The sequence below is a fragment of the Pan troglodytes genome, chromosome 17 (genome assembly GCF_028858775.2).
Source record: "Pan troglodytes isolate AG18354 chromosome 17, NHGRI_mPanTro3-v2.0_pri, whole genome shotgun sequence".
In the NCBI taxonomy this organism is placed as follows: Eukaryota; Metazoa; Chordata; class Mammalia; order Primates; family Hominidae; genus Pan; species Pan troglodytes.
Window position 1 is genome coordinate 46,635,134 of NC_072415.2, and position 17,210 is coordinate 46,652,343.

The window sequence follows — 17,210 nt, forward strand, 5'->3', positions numbered from 1 at the left end:
ATTTTTTCCTTTACCTTTCAGAAGAGAATATGTGCACTGTGGACAACTGGGCTGAATTAGGAAGTTAGGAAATTGGGATAAGTCTTTTCTCAAGAAACACTGCTTCTGCATTGACATAATTTTGTGATGGAGGAGATACTTGAAGGTTATTAGCTTATAGCATCCTATGGTACTGTTCAAATATAGAATCAATGGTTTGGGGGGGGGACAAGCTATTGCAATGGGACTGAATAAGTGTATTAATAGATATATGGACTGAACCTAAGCTCTTGGTCTTCGCACCCAGTACTTTCACTTACTCATGTAGTTATATCACCCCCTATTTTATGTAGAAGTCATATATACTCCGTTATCTCTTGTATTCTGACTCCCAACATTTAATGTAAAATATTCATCCTCTCATAGATAGTGAGGAATTGAAATTGTACAGGGGAAAAATGGTGGCGATTATATCCTATAAGATCTAATTCAGATGTATGAAAGGAATTGCAAAGTTGCTAGTGTCACCTTTCCCCTCAGACTATTCCACGTAATGACCAGTTAACATCGAGCCTCAGATATTTTCATTTTAAATCTCCATAGAGAATGTCACTGTAAGCAATGTCAAATGTAAATTTGTTACTGAATATTTGCTGAAAAGCATAATGATAGTTATTAATCATTTGATTTAGTTACATGTCTTTGCATCTTGATTCCTTTGTCATATTGATTATTTCCCAGACCACCCTAGAGCCTTTATAGTAGAATTTTCAATAGAAAAAGACCAAAAAGTAAGTACCTATAATCTGGTATTCTTTTCACACTATTGAAAAAAGATTTTCAATACTTCACCTAAACATTTAGAGAAATGTGATGGAGAGATTTCTTAGTCCTTGATGTTTCCATCATGAGAGGACAGATCATCTGTGACTCAATGGCACCTTTTTTTTATTGTTGTTGTTGTGAGTTATACATCTCCTGCACAGTATGATTCAGCAGTGCTGTTTTGCACAAGGAACGTTTTAGTACCTCATCTGTAAACAATGAGTGTGTGGTGTTGTCATGTTATGGGTTAAATCTTCCAGCAAAATATGCTCCTTCAGTTTAAGTTGCCTTTGTCCTTCATTACAGTTCCTAGTAATGTCAGAATGAGTTAGTGTTTCAGCAGTACCTAAATTTGACTGCTTAAATGCACTCAAGTGTATTACCATTAGCAATATCACGGACTTGATATTAAAAAATATGAACTGCAAGTGACCTGGTCAAAACATTGCAATATAATCTCTGCTGTTGAGTTTTCAAATGGAAACAAAGACTGTATGTTGTGGTAAAAATAATATATTAGCCCAGAAAGTCTCTGTGGTTGATAATAATTACATATACATGTATTGCTGGCAAAACTCAGCAGATTAGAGTAGAATGGGCAGTACTGAACTTATTTCCTTCAAATCCTGGAGGTCTGGGATAGAGGTGCATCTTCCTCTCTACCACTTCTGCCTGGGTTTCTAATTACAGTTAGCCCTCTGTATCTGCTGATTCATTCAAATGTGGATGGAAAATATTTGAGAAAAAAAAGAAATAGCACACAAAAAAATACAAATTAAACTGTACAATTTAACTACTATTTATATAGCATGTACATTGTTTTAGGTATTATAAATAATCTAGAAATGACCCACTAGTAGGCCCACTATACATTTGGTATATAATGTGTCTGTTTGACTTCCTCATAAAATATACATTTGTTGGGAAATTCTAGATTTGAAGGAGGTAAATATTTGGGTTCTTAATATAATGAGATGAAAATACATTACAAATTATTAGAAAGGATAGAGGCAATTTCAAATATTGTTATTAAAAATATTGAAGTAGTTTGTTCAGAGTTTTATATATTTGAAAATAAATTTGTCATGGATGTAGCTGAAAGTAAAAGGTTTTGTTGGCCGCTTGCGGTGGCTCACACCTGTAATCCCAGCACTTTGGGAGGCCAAAGCAGGTGGATCACAAGGTCAGGAGTTCAAAACCAGTCTGGCCAACATGATGAAACGGCCGTCTCTACTAAAACTACAAAAAAATTAGCCAGGTGTGGCGGCGGGCACCTGTAATCCCAGCTACTCGGGAGGCTGAGGCAGAGAATTGCTTGACCTAGGAGGTGGAGGTTGCAGTGAGCTGAGATCACACCGCTGCACTCCAGCCTGGGTGGCAGAGCGAGACTCTGTCTCAAAAAAAAAAAAAAAAAGAGTTTTGTTTGCATATTTAGAGTCACAGAAATATAACATATAAGGTTGTTGGACAACACCTCATAAAATTAAATCAATACCAATTTTATTCTTTCATAGATGGAGCCAGACATTCTTTTATGTTTGAGGGTACAACACTGAACAAAATAAAACAAAAATCATTACCCTCTTGGTGCCTACATTTTAGTGAGATGAGATCAGGTCATGAATAAGGAAAATATATGTTCAATGATTTTTTTTTTTTTTTTTGAGTCAGAGTCTCGGTCTGTTGCCCAGGCTGGAGTGCAGTGGTGCCATCTCAGCTCACTGCAAGCTCCGCCTTCTGGGTTCACACCATTCTGCTGCCTCAACCTCTGGAGTAGCTGGGACTACAGGCACCCGCCACCATGCCCGGCTAATTTTTTTTTTTTACATTTTTAGTAGAGACAGGGTTTCACCGTGTTAGCCAGGATGGTCTCAATTTTCTGACCTCGTGATATGCCCACCTCGGCCTCCCAAAGTGCTGGGATTACAGACGTGAGCCACTGCACCTGGCCTATGTTCAATGATATTGGTGCTGTGGAGAAAAAATAAAGCAGGAAAGAGGCAGATAGTAGGGGGAGGTAGGTAGGTTGTGGGAAGAGAGAGTTTTGCAATTTCAAATACCTATATGGTTAGGAAGTGAAAGCTTCAATCAGAAGGTGACATGACATGACATATGACATAAGTCCTAAAGTGAGCCATGAAGATATTTGAGGAAAGAGCTTCCTGGGTAGAAGAAATCATACCTGCAGAAGCTATAAGGTAGGAGCTTGCATAGCTTGTTAACAATTATAAGAAAGCCAGGAATGAGTGAGAGGAATAGTAGCAAGTGAGATCAGAGATGTAACAAGTTACAGGGATCAGATCTTGAGCATTGCAGGCTGTTGTTGATACTTTGGCTTTTAATCTAAATTAGAAATGACGTAACTATTAAAATGATCATTCTAACCACTGTGTGAAAAAATAGGCTGTTAAGGGGACATGCACAGAAGTGACAGAGAGCAGTTAGGAGCTTATTGCAATAATCCTGGGAGAGGAAAAGTTGAGTTGGATCAAGGTGACAGTTGAAAACAGTGTGTTATAATCATAGCCTTTCTAAATTTCTCCTTTTGAAATTCAAAATAGTTCTTTTTATCTTAAATTTCTTCTACTTTTTAAATAGTAGGGCTTCTTGGGATATTTTATGAATGCACTGTAGAAGAATAAATAATGTCTTTGTGTTTGCATGATTGACTTGCCCTCAGTGTTTGTTCTTCAAAGCTAAAGCCTATCTTGAAATTATTTACTCTTCAGAATTGTCAGTTCCTCAGTAATGACCAAACTGGAGCACTTAAGTTTTTGTTTACAAAAGGAAAGGAACCTAATAGTAGAGTATATATTGCAGGGTAACCCACTTGAGAGTGGATAAAAGTTTCATGGAACAAGACCTTCCAAGATTTTTATAAGATGTGTAGTTGTGAATATATAAAGGTGAACTTTTAGAGAGTATTAATTTTGCTACATTTAATTCAATTACTTTGCTTTCTAACTTTGTTTTTAATTCAATTAGTTTGCTTTCTAACTTTGTTTTTAAAAGTTAGTTACAAATTCCCAGGTCAAAAGAAATTATGAATTATAAGAGGTATACAGAACAGAAGCAGCATTTGGATGCCGGATAATATTATTGTACTTTCCTTCATGCTCTCCTGCGTAGTTTCTGATGAAGAACAATCAGTAGTATACGTTCCAGGTATGATTTTCTATGTTAAAATTTGGGAAGCTTACTTTGGTCCTTAAATGTTAGAAGAAAATAAAGCTATTAGAACAATGTTGCAGGTATAAATAACTGAATGCAGAGCAGTACATCAAAACCTAAAATTTGTTTTTTGAATATTTGTCATAACCCTATTAAGGTTTGAAATACTGGCTTATCTTTGGGATTGGCTGGCCCAATCAGCTTTTAATGAACTTGTAGAACACTTCATGTGGCAAGGGGCAAAAGATTCTTTTCTTATTTTTTCTTTTACAAATGATAGCCAAATTTAATATTTCAAATAAAAGTGTGACTACTGCTTGATACAGGGTATATGTAAGAGGCACTTCAAGTTTAATGGTTGTAACTAGATGGTAGTAAAGCAACTATTGAAGGCACCCTCATTATATAGGGTGAAAAATATCATTGATTTCCCCTAAGTTAACATATATTTGGCATATCGTAATTTATTGGTTTTAATGTGACTTACGAATATTTACAGTACCCTTTACAAATATTTCAGTTAAGCTGGATGTGGTTGCTTGATCCTGTAGTTCCAGCTACTCCAGAGGCTGAGGTGGGAGGATTGCTTGAGCCCAGGAGTTCGAGTCCGGCCTGGATAGACATAGGAAGACCCTGTCTCTTTAAAAAAATAAATATAAAAACAAATTTCAATTCAATCTTTAGTGTATTTCTTTAAAACATATTCTTTTTATGATTCATATATTAAGAGCTTTAAAATTAAGTTTATAAAGTAAGAGAGTTTCCTCCATCAGGTCCCTTAAAGTAGAGGATTCCAAGGAAGGAGTTGATGGGGGAGGGTTTAAGATAATAAGGTATAATTTTGAAATCTTGTTTAATGGAAATCCTTAGGAATTTCTGCTGAAGGAAATGTCAGATCAAGACACAAGCTGATGAGTCCAAAAGCTGATGTTAAACTTAAGACTTCCAGGGTGACTGATGCTTCAATCTCCGTGGAGTCCTTAAAAGGCACAGGAGATTCAGTAGATGAACAGGTTAGTATTGTTTTCATCTTTTTTTTCCTTGCTCTCCAGTCTTTATGAGTGCTGACCAAAAAGGGTAGAAGAACCTTTGAAAGTATACTAGGTGATCAACAAACATTCTTAAAAGATACAGAGGATTCCAGGATCCTTTGATGATGCCAGGTTTGAGCCTAAATTATCTGAATTACTCAAGGGTTTTGCTCCAAAACATCTGACTTGCTTTAAGCATTAGCCATGATAATGTATTATCTTGATATGTCTCAAAAGAACTACATTCTGATCTGTGTGGCATTGGTAAATCAAACTGATGAGAATTGCTTTTTAATTAGGCATCCTTTTTGATTTTTATTCTTGTGAATTTATTTGATAGATGAACCCTTTTACATAAGAAAGATACATTATTAAAGAAAATTAGCCCTATTATTTCCCTCACTTTGAAAATAATATCATAAAGATTATTACTTTTGAAACTTTATGATATCTTTATCTTTCTTACTATTACTATGCCACGTTATTGATTTGTCCCTCATAAAGATGAGGGACAAATCAATGACTAGGCATAGTAATAGTATCGGTGCATTCCTTTGGCACATGTCCTATCTGACCAGTTTATTTTACTTTAATTTTTGTTATATTTCCCTCTGTAACCAGAGTTGTTCAATACCACTTCACACTCACTAGGATGTCTACACAAAACTTGTATATGAATGTTCTGGAATCTATAACGTGTGGACCAAATCCTTCTGCCTGTTTTATAAATAAAGGTTTTTTGGAATACAGCTGTGCTCATTGTTTTACATAATTGTCTATGGTTGCTTTTGTGTTACAATAGCAGGGTTGCTACAGAGACTGCATGCCCACAAGCTAAAAACATTTACTATCAGACCTTTTATAGAAAACTTTTTTCAGTCTGTGAATTATGTTCTCAAAGATATTTCCAGTGCCTCATTTATTACTACAGGATTTTACTGTGATCGAATCAAAAGGCGTACTTTACGTTACTTGTACCAGTGTACCCACTTCACACTGGGGTGTGAATAGTTGAATTTGCAAGTTCTTATCAAAAAAAGTTAAAAAATGTTTTTTCACATAATGGTTGATTTGTTTTACATTGAACAATAGACTTCTTTTAGATTAAGTTCATATTTTTGTCCTATTGGCTATAACTTTTGATTGGATTATTTCAGTGGCTTCTTTAGAGATTATAGTATACATCTTTCATTTATCATAGCCTATTATCAAGTGATATTTTCCCACATTACCTATAGTTTAAGGACTTTTCAACACTGTACTTTATTTCTCACCTCCTGACTTTTTTGATATTGTTGTCATACATTTTACTTATGTGCACAGACCCCAAAATACATATTACATTTGCTTTAGTCAACTCTCTTTTTTTTCAAATTGAGATATAAATTGCATATAAAATTCACCTTTTTAAAGTGTACAGTTTATTATTTTGATTTTGTATGTGTTTATATTCACAGAGTTGTGGATCCATCACCACAATCTAGTTTCGAAACATTTTTATCACTCTAGAAAGAAACCCCATACCAATTAGGCACTTCTCATTTCCCAGTCATCTCAGCCCCTAGCAAACACTAATCTGCTTTCAGCCTCTATAGATTTGCTTGTTATTGATGTTGCATATAAAAGGAAATCACATAATATGTGGCCTTTTGTGACTGGCTTCTTTGATTTAGCATAATGATTTCAAGGTTCATCTATTCTGTATCATTACTTCATTCCTTTTTATGTCTGAATATATATTTTGTGTATCCATTTATCAGTCAATGGACATGTTCAACTTTCTAGCTATTATGAATAATTCTTCCATGATCATTCATATACAAGTTTTTGTGTAGACATATATTTTCAGTTCTCTTGTGTATATACCTATAAGTGAATTGCTGTGTCGTGTAGTTTTATGTTTAACCTTTTGACAAAATTCCAAACTATTTTTTAAAGTGGTTACACCATGTTACATTCGACTAGCAATGTATGAGGATTCAGATTTCTCCACATTCTTGCCAACATTTATGTCCATCTTTTTTGAGGATGGCCATCCTAGTGGGTGTGAAGTGGTAATTCAATGTGATTTGGATTTGCCTTTCCTTAATGACTAAATGATGATGAGCATGTTTTTATGTGCTTCTTGGCTATTTGTATATCTTCGTCAGACAAATATCTAGTCATATCCTTTTTTAACTGAGTTATTTGTCTTTGTACTGTTAAGTTATGAGTTCTTTCTAAATTCCATTTACAAGTCCCTTATCAGATACATTATTTGCTAATATTTTTTCTCATTCTATGCATTGCCTTTTCACTTTTTTATTGGTGTTCTTTGAAGCACAGAAGTTTAAAATTTTGATGAAGTTCAGTTTATCTAGTGTTTTCTTCTGTCTCCTTTGCTTTGGTGTCATATCTGAGAAATTGTTGCCTAATCCAAGGTCACAAATATTTGTGCCTATATTTTTTTCTAAGAATTTTAAAGGTTTTACTCCTACATTTAGTTCTCATTCCATTTTGAGTTAATTTTTGTATATGGGGTGAGGTGGTAGTTTAACTTTATTCCTTTGCATGTAGATATCCAGTTGTCCCAGCACCATTTGTTAAAAAAACTGTCCTTTCCCCTTTGAATTTCTTGGCACCCTTGTCAAATATCTGTTGACCATAAGTGTAAGGGTTTATTTTTGGACTCTCTGTATTCTGTTCCATTGATTTATATTTTTATTTTTGGAATTAGGAAGTATAAGTCCTCCAACTTCTTCTTTTTCAAGATTGTTTTGGCTATTTTGGGTCCCTGTGTTTCCATAGGCATTATAGAATCAGCAAATGTTTTATACTTTTTGATGTTATTAGAAACACAGTTGTTTCTGAATTTCACTGTTGGATTGTTTATTACTAGTATATAGAAATTCAGTTGATTTGTGAATTGATCTTGTATCCTGCAACTTTATCAAACTATTTCTAATCTAATAGTTCTTTTGTGAATTCCTTACCATTTTCTCTATATAAGATGAAGTTGTCTGTGAATAGAGATAGTTCACATATTCTTATTGGATGCCTTTATTCCATTTTGGATGCGTTTTATCTTAATTGCCTTTTAAAGAAATTTTACAAATGCAACAGAAGTCTTTTAAATCTACTCATGTAGTTACCATTTCTGGTGTTTTCATTCTTTCACGTGTATCCAGATTTCCTAAAAGACTTCCTTTAACATTAGTTCAGGTATGCTAGGAAAGAATTTTTTCAGCTCATGTATGTCTGAAAAGTCTTTATTTCTCTTTCCTTTTCAAAAGATATTTTTACTGGTTATAAAATTCTGAGTTGATAGTTTTATTCATTCAGTGCTTTAAAGATGTTGCTGCACTGTTGCCTGGCTTGTATTGTTTTTAAGAAGTTGGCTGTCATTTTTATTCCTCCTTATTTTTCTGTGTGTATGTGTTTAAATATGGCTGCTTTTAAGATTTTCTTCTTATCACTGGTTTTGAGCAATTTGGTTATAGTATACCCTGGAGTAATTTTTTTTTTTTTGAGATGCAGAGTTGCTGTGTCGCCCAGGCTAGAGTGCAGTGGCACGATCTTGGTTTACTGCAACCTCCGCTTCCCAGGTTCAAGCGATTCTCCTACCTCACCCTCCTGAGTAGCTGGGATTACGGGCGTGCACCGCCACACCCGGCTAATTTTTGTATTTTTAGTAGAGATGGGGTTTCACCATGTTGGTCAGGCTGGTCTCGAACTCCTGACCTCGTTATCTGCCCGCCTCGGCCTCCCAAAGTGCTGGGATTACAGGTGTGAGCCACCATGCCCATCCTACCTTGGAGTAATTTTTAAAGTATCTCTTTTGTTTGAGGTTTGTTGAGCTTTTTGGAACTGTGGGTTTATAGTTTTCATCAAATTGGGAAATGTTTCAGCCATTGTTTCTCCAGATATTTTTGTTTCCCTCTCTTTCTAGTGACCTTAGTTACAGAAATACTAGGCCTCTTGAAGTTACCCTCTCAGCTCTCTGATCCTCTGTTCATATTTTTTTCATTAAAAAATTTTTTTGTTTATCCTTGGATAGTTTGTATTGCTGTTGCTATGTCTTCAAATTCATTAACCTTCTGCAATGTCTAATCTGCCACTAATCTCATCCAGTGTGTTTTTCATATGAAACAATGTAGTTTTATCTTTAGAAGTTCAGTTTCAGTCTCTTATTTTTGTTTACATCTTCCATGTCACTACTTGACATGCTTTCTTCTAGGTTCTTGAACATATGGAACATAGTTATAATAACTGTTACAATATTCTTGACTATGAATTCTATCATCCAAGTCATTTGTGGATAGGTTTCAATTGAGCAATTTTTCTCCTAATTATAGGCTGTATTTTTCTGCTTCTTTGCCTGCTTGGTTGTCTTTTATTGGATGTCACAAGACAGTATGCATTTTGCCTTTTTGGGTTCTGAGACAGTGATAAGTTATTTGGAAGCAGTTTGATTCTTTCCAAGCTTCATTTTGAGCTTTTAAAGGTGGTGCCAGAGCAGCTTTTAGTATAGGGGTAATTTTGCCCATTGTAGGCCATACTCTTTTGAATACTCTTCCTGATGCCCCTTAAATTACAAGGTTTTCCTCTCTGGCTGGTGGGAACAGACTGTTCTCCTATGCTGTATTAGCTACAGAAATTGTTTCCACTGTTCATTTTGGGCTCTTTCCCTGGGATGAGTAGTTTTCTCACATACATATGCTGGTCAGTGCTCAGTAGTTGACGCGAAGGGATTCTGCAGATCCCTGGAGCTCTCCTATGCAGCTCTATCCTTGGCATTACTTTGCCCTGCAAAGTTTCTAGTGTTTCTGCAAACACTAGAAACCTTGGCTTTCCTGGACTCCCAGCTGTATCTTTTCAACTCAGGGAGATTGCTGGGCTCTGTCTGGATTTACCTACCTTAGCCCTGAAAACTCTCCACAGCAGTTAGCTGGGACAGTTGTAGGGCTCGCCTTGTTTGTTTCTGCAATTCCAGTGATCATTCTGTGTTGCCTGCTATCCAATGAAAACTATTGTTTCCTGTTTTTTTGTCAGGTTTTTGTTTTGTTTTGTTTTCTGAATCTAGGGTAAATCTGGTCCCTGTTACTCCATCTGGGCTAGAAGAGGATGTCCTACATTGTCGGGGGTATATGTGTCTATGTGTGCTTTTTCTTAAAACTAGAAATGGTGGTTTGCTTTTTCTTTTCCTTTTTTCCATTGAAGAGCATGTCTTGTGATTTTTTTTTTTTTTTTTTGACAGAGTCTGGCTCTGTAGCCCAGGTACAGTGGCATGGTCTCGGCTCACTGCAACCTCTGCCTCCTGGGTTCTGGTTCAAGAAATTCTCATGCCTCAGCCTCCCAACTAGCTGGGATTACAGGAACGCACTACCATGCCCAGATGATTTTTGTATAAACAGAGATGGGGGTTTCACTATGTTGACCAGGCTGGTCTTGAACTCCTGACCTCGTGATCCACCCACCTCGGCCTCCGAAAGTGCTGGGATTATAGGCATGAGCCACTGTGCCCGGCCATCTTGTGATTTTTTTCTGTGTGTAGTCTTTGTTGGTATTGATGTTGAGTATCCTTAATTCATTAAGGATTTCACAGTGGTAATTAGGTCAGTTCAAGTCTTCTGGGAAGCAGACCGCGAGATGGAATTAGAAATGGAAGAGATTTAATGAAGGAAAAGCTTATAAAGCATAAGGAGTAGAATGAGCAGGAATCTTCAGATTTCACTACAGTCTGGCACCTGTGACAGGAGAGGAAAAGAAGGAAGATTGACTAGGAAGAACCTCAGACTTCAGATTGCCATGCAATCTGAGATAAGTGTCCTTTTTGCTAGTAAGGAACCCCAGAGCAAATACTGCCTTTTGAGGATGCCATTTGGATCAGAAATAGCTCAGTTCTAGTGTCTCTACTGTTCCCAGTCATTGGTGTTGGTATGAACAGTGCAGTGGATCCCAAAGGTTTGGCAACTGGAGGCTGTTAGCTGATTATACTCTGCAGCAAGTTCCCTCTCTCTTTTGTGGCCATATTGCTTTATTTTTTACAGTTAAGCCTACTATTCATCAGGAAGTAATATGCACATGTAGTGTAAAGTAAGATTCACTGCAATTCAGAGAGAAAAGAATCCTCTTCCCAATAGATGGTGTTGGGCCCATAGACTGCCAGTATTGGGTCAATAGACTGTCAGTATTGGCCCAACACCATCTATTGGGAAGAGGATTCTTTTCTTCTTTGAATTGCAATGATACCATTGTTGTAAGTCAAGTGACTGTAGATATGTGGCCTTTCCTCATCATGTTTTCGTCTTTGGTAATTCGTATCCTGAACTTTATAATTCTTTTGTTTTTCCATATCGGGGTTCGCCGACTTTTTCTATAAATTGGACAGGTAGTAAATACTTTAACTTTTGCAGGCTGTAACATCTGTCTCAACAACTCAACTCTGCCACAGTAGCATTAAAAGAGCCATAAGCAATATGCAAATGAATGAGCATGTTTTAATAAACCTTTGTTTACAAAAACAGCCAGTGGGCCAGATTCGGCTTGCAGCCATGGTTTACCAAGCCCTGTCCTACAGTGTAAATACATTTTTTTTGAAACAGTATTTCATATATATTTGGAACTTTATATAAATGAGCTCATATCCATTTGTATTGTGTGATTTGCTTTTTATTTCATATTATGTTTATGAGATTTCTTGTTTTTTTTTCCCTCTATGGCTCTTCCAATGTTACGTGAGATTTCTTTATGTTGTATGTAGTTATATTTCATTTCTTTTCACCGTCTCGGGGTTTAGTCAGTTATTTTAACTTAGAATATTTAAAAGAAAAATTATTGAATAGTGCGAGAACCAAAAAGGCAAAAAGGGAACATTAAAGTATCATGAAAGTAGTAACTATAAGAAACAACCACAATCTCTAGAACTGGATGAGAGGGCAGAATAAGTCGGAGTTATTGAAACTTAGAAGCTTAGAGGAGGGGCCCCTTAAAGCTGCAACTTGGACCTCTGGTGATGGGACACCAACCCGGCTGGTACTGCCATTTCTGAGGAGGCCTGATAAAGGCTGGTTCTGTAAGGGCTGGAAAAAATTGCAAACTGGAATCAGCAGTACTTGCTAGGGTAAGGAACTCAGGGGTGACACTGTCAGTAACAGGAAGGAAATAGCCTTCCTTCTTTCTTCCTGGTCTTCATCTAGTTCTTTGTGTTGGCAGAGTTCAACAGAGTGCCAGGTGGCGAAGGAGAAATGGTGTTTCCAGAATCTTAGACTTAGCATCTCAAAGCAGAGGGTGGAAGGGTAGTTTTGAGGGGGAAAGTTAGTATCATAGCTACCAGTACCTCTAGAATTTCATTGTATCAATATGCCAGCCACAGTTTTACTATTCTGTAGTTAATAGACATTTGCGTTTTCAGATTTTTGCTGTTGTTAACACAATGCCACTAATTTTTTTTTTTTTTTTTTTTGCCTAGTTACAAAGATTTCTCTTTTGTTCTTTTACTCAGCACATCACTAATGAAATGTCTTTTCGTGGGTTATCAGCAACTTCCTCCATTGCCAAATCCATTGCCTTCTTCCCCCAGTCTATTTGTCTTTTTTAATCATTAGCACTGTTGAACCCACACTATTCTTGAAACTTTTTCTTTCTTGTTTTCTCCTACAATGTTATATGCTTCTGATTCTCCACTTGTCCTTTCAAATGCCACTTTAAATTAAATTAAAATCCAATTACTTAAATTGAAATTAAAATCAAATGCCAATTTTCTTGGACTTGTAGATGATTTTTAAAATACTAATATTTTTTCTTAATTTTAAATACATAATTATTAAAGAAAAATTTAAAACATAGAAAAGTATAAAGAATAATAAAAAATCTTAACATTATCCATAATACCATACACTGACTTTTAAATCTTTATGATTTTCTCTAGTTTGAAAGCTAGACCTACCTTTCCAGCTTCCTGCCTAGACGTTTGCACATGAATGGTTTGCTGGCATCTTACATTGAGCATTTCTAAAACCAAACTTATTTTATTATCATCTTCTTTTCTCCATTTTTTTCCCTACTCTCTTTCCCACCTTCGGCTATTACTATTTCCAGAATTCACTTTAGGTGTTTTCAGTTATTCTTGGCTACCCGAGGTAATTGGACTAACTTAACTTTGGTGGTTGCGCAAATGCCAAGGATTACAGCTCCTTCCTTTTACATGTTACCTACGATTCCTTCGTGACTCCCTGAGTTTATGTCTTTAAGGACCCCTCCTAATGATGCTGAGGTGCTGGGGAAAAGTTTTTGTAGCACAAAAGATTAGAATAATATGGTGTTTAAAGAGCACAGACTCTGGAACCTGTGTTTAAGTCTTGATTCTGCTATTTAATTGCTATAATCCTGGATATGTACCCTTAAAGTAGAATAGGAATAGTAACTATTAATACTTAATAGCGTTGTTGTGCAAATGAAATGGAATAGTAAGTACAAAGTGCTTACAATATTCCTGGCATGAAGTGAGCACTAGATGTAATTGTTAGCTATTGCTATTATTACTCTTTGGTTTAGTACTCTTTGGGATGAACGTTAGGATATTTTGAATGCTTAGTAACTGGTGCCTCTGCTGCTAATCTTAGTATACCCTTAAGCAGCGTGGGGACTATGGTATAATAACAGTTCTCAGTATCTTCTGTTGAGTATTTGTTTCTATGACATTCACAAAGGGAAAGTTGTTTCCCTAATAAACCCCAGTATTTAAGCAGGGGATATCTGCTTTTACTTTCTGTTTGCTTCTCTGTGTAAATCTCATGAAGTGTCCTAGTGGACAGTCAGTTCCTTAGCCTGTTTTTAGTTCACAGTAGGTTTAAATTGAAACAGGTAGATAGTGTTGCACCAGAGAAAAGATATCTAAGAAATTTCACCTTGCACCTAGGTTTCTTGAAAAGACTTTAAAAATTGGTTTTAGAAAAAGTGTAACTAAATTTTTTTTTTTTTAAGAATTCCTGCAGGGGAGAAATAAAGAGTGCATCATTGAAGGATTTATGTCTTGAAGACAAAAGACGCATTGCAAACTTAATTAAAGAACTGGCCAGGTGAGATAAAACCTTATATGAAATGATTTATTATACAAAAGACAACTCTTATTGAAAACAGAAAATTGCAAATATATTTTGATGACTTAATATCTTTGATCTTATGGTAGCAAAGAGTTTTGGAAAAAAGACATTCTGTTATGCCAGAATCCTCTGAAAAAGCTTAAAAAAGAAGCATCAAAAGCAAACTACTTTCCAATTTACGTTTTCTTATTTACTTAACTTTCCCAATTGTTTGATGCAAATATTTGTAGCGGTCATCTATTGAGGGAAGTTTTAGAAACTACTGTTGAAGTAGGTTGATATTGTTGTAATCAGAGGCGTAGCAGTTACCTTTGATTTTTCCTTCAGCATCTGAAGAAAAAATATTTCACTCACAAGAATATCTATTGCTGCCTTGCTAATTCCTAATGCTTTTCAATTGATGGATTTTGAATTTTGATACTTAGCTGTTTGGGAGTACTATTCCAGTTTATTAGTGATGTACATGAGGCTCATCTACTTTGTATGTGTAATTTCTTTGTCAAATATACATGCCCAGTTTTGGGGGTCTTAAAAGGTACTTAATAAATGAAAGTATCTATAGAGAAATAGATGAATATAAATTGTAAAAGTTAAATTTACGGAGAGACCATACCTAAAAGTTGATAAAAGTTGATAAAATAGTACTACTTTTTATCACTGAATTGCAAATAAAGATAACAATATTAGGTATGTTTTGAACATATTTTGTGTTGAAGCCTTAACGTAAAGTTTGTAGAGGTTTTTAAAAAGACTGAAGTTAAAAAATTACCTTACTCTAAGTCATACAATCATGGGTATCAAAGATGAATATAAAAAAGTGATGTTTTGGGAGCCAGAATACAGGGTGTGAGAATTCAAAGTACACGCCTTAGTCTGAATTTGGTATGCTACCTGAGATAAGTAGTAATCTCTTTCATTAGAATTCTTTGGCTGCTCTATTTTCTAAAGTAGAGTTTTCATTAATTTCAGTGTTCTTTTATTGGGAAAACATTTCATTGTTATCCTCAGTATTTGAAGATGATGTTCTTGTGAGGCTATTACTACATAATAAGTCCTTTGATGAGGAGTTATTAAATATGTTTTGATGGTATTGAAAAGCTATTGCTATTTGTTTGACTCTGTTTGTTAATGGTCCTATGTTGCCATTATTGTCCTGCTGACCCATTTCATTTGAGCTGCCAAGCTTGGAGAATACCTGAAATATTAGAGCATTAAGTTAATTATAAAGGAAGCTGCAGACTGAGAATAAAACGCATATTTGACAACTCATATACAGAGTATATAAAGAACTCTAATACCTCAATATTAAGAAGAGAACGTGATGGGTAAAAAAAGGGGAAAAAGTCATACATATATGACTTGATATAAAATTAATCAAGTCAGTGCAGTGCTGGCATAAGGATAGACATATACATCAGCGAATGAAACAAAGAGTCTAGAAATAAACCATGCATGTATGTTCAATTGAGTGTGACAAGGAGGCTAAGGTAATTCTGTAGGAAGTCTTTTCTAACATAGAAAAACAACGTCATTTTGGTATTTAATAACCCTCTACTTCCTACAAAATATGCTAGGTTTTCTTTTTTTGTAATTTCTTTATAGAAGGTCAGTGTGTTAGTACAACGTCAGTATTAGTAAAAATCTGCTTATATACTGCTAAAGAACCCCATTATTACTGTATTTACTATTAACATACAAGTATATGGGAATAATGTGTTCTTCATTTCTTAAAATTTGCTGAGTTTCCTCTACTGGATATTTCAGTCTACTTTGTCTACTTTTGTCTACTCATACTTTGAAACTGTTTTCTTTGCTTTCTTATTTGCAAGACTGTTTGATTGACGTGGGAATGTAGAGAACAGAATCTCATATAAAGCAGTGGCAACAAAACATTCCCAGTTTTTATGTTCTTTTCCCTCTGAATTTTCAATCTGGTTTGAAATAGTTAAGTATACTTACGTCTCTTTTATCTTAAAAATGCTCCTTTCACTATATATTTCCCCCTTGTCACTACCTTCTTTGCATTACAAGACATAACCTTTTTTCTAGAAAGAATAGTCTATATTATTTTCTATTCTGTTGCATTTTATTTTTTTATCAAGCATACTGGCTTGCTTATCAATCTGTTTATTTATAAATGTGTCAAAGTGCAATTTGCATGCAATAACATGAACCAGTTTTTAAGTGCAGATTTCAGTGAGGTTTGACAAATATAAGATATACAAGATTTCCTATTCACGATATACAGCATTTATGTTACTCCAAATAGTTTCCTCTAGACCTTTTACAGTCTGTTTCCCCTTTCTCCCCCATCCCAGGCAACCATTAATATAGTTTCTATTATTATAGTTTAGTTTTACATATTCTGGCACACCATATAAATGGCCACACAGTATATACTCTTTTACTGTCTTTTTTCCCTCTACCTAATGGTTTGGATGGGGGGTGGTAAAGTACACCTAACATAAAATTTACCATCATAACCATTTTTAAGTGTACAGTTCAATGGCATTAAGTACATTCATAGTGCTGTGCAACCATCTCTACCATCCATCTCCAGAACTTTTTTTTATCACAAACTGAAATTGTACCCATTCAATAATACCTCCTCATTCTCCTTTCCCTCTTGCCCCTAGTAATCACTTTTCTGTGTGTCTCTATAAATTTGACTAATCTATGTAACTCATATAAGTGAAATCATACAATATTTGACCTCTGTATCTGGCTTATTTTACAGCATAGTGTTTTTAGTTGTTTTCAAGTTGTTGTGTATGAGTACTCATTTTTTATTGTTGAATAGTATTTCATCATAGGCCCATACTTCAATTTGTTTATCTCTTCTTCTATTAATGGGCATTTGGGTTCTTCAGGTTTTTGCCTTTTATGAATGAAGCTTCCATAAACATTCATGCACAAGTTTTTGCATGAATATAATTATTTTTCTTCAGTAAATGCTCAATTATATGTTAAGTGTGTCTATAACTTTGTAAGAAACTTCCCAACCGCTTCCCAATGTGATTGTGCCATTTCACATTTCCACTAGCAACTTATGTGAGTTCCATTATTCTGTATACTCACCAACTCTTGGTATTGTCATTTCTTTAAATTTTAGCCCTTCTAA

At 35.2% G+C, this 17,210-nt stretch overlaps 1 protein-coding gene across 18 annotated transcripts in view; it reads left to right on the forward strand.

The window, feature by feature from the left end:
- KIAA1328 overlaps nt 1-17,210 on the forward strand; it is a 398,983-nt gene that overhangs the window by 1,519 nt on the left and 380,254 nt on the right. For 5 of the 18 annotated variants that reach the window (XR_010152061.1, XM_009433905.5, XM_001139184.8 and 2 more), the window contains exons 2-4: nt 3,934-3,969; nt 4,846-4,988; nt 13,971-14,065. Coding sequence is in view for 16 of the 18 variants with exons in the window: in XM_009433905.5 (XP_009432180.2) it covers nt 3,934-3,969; nt 4,846-4,988; nt 13,971-14,065 (274 nt within the window). In the remaining 2 variants the exon portion in view is untranslated. Of the gene's footprint in view, nt 1-21; nt 146-720; nt 771-2,876; nt 3,003-3,834; nt 3,970-4,845; nt 4,989-13,970; nt 14,066-17,210 lie in introns of those variants that run through there. The other 13 variants (XM_016933555.4, XM_054671703.2, XM_054671707.2 and 10 more) reach the window with 8 other exon arrangements.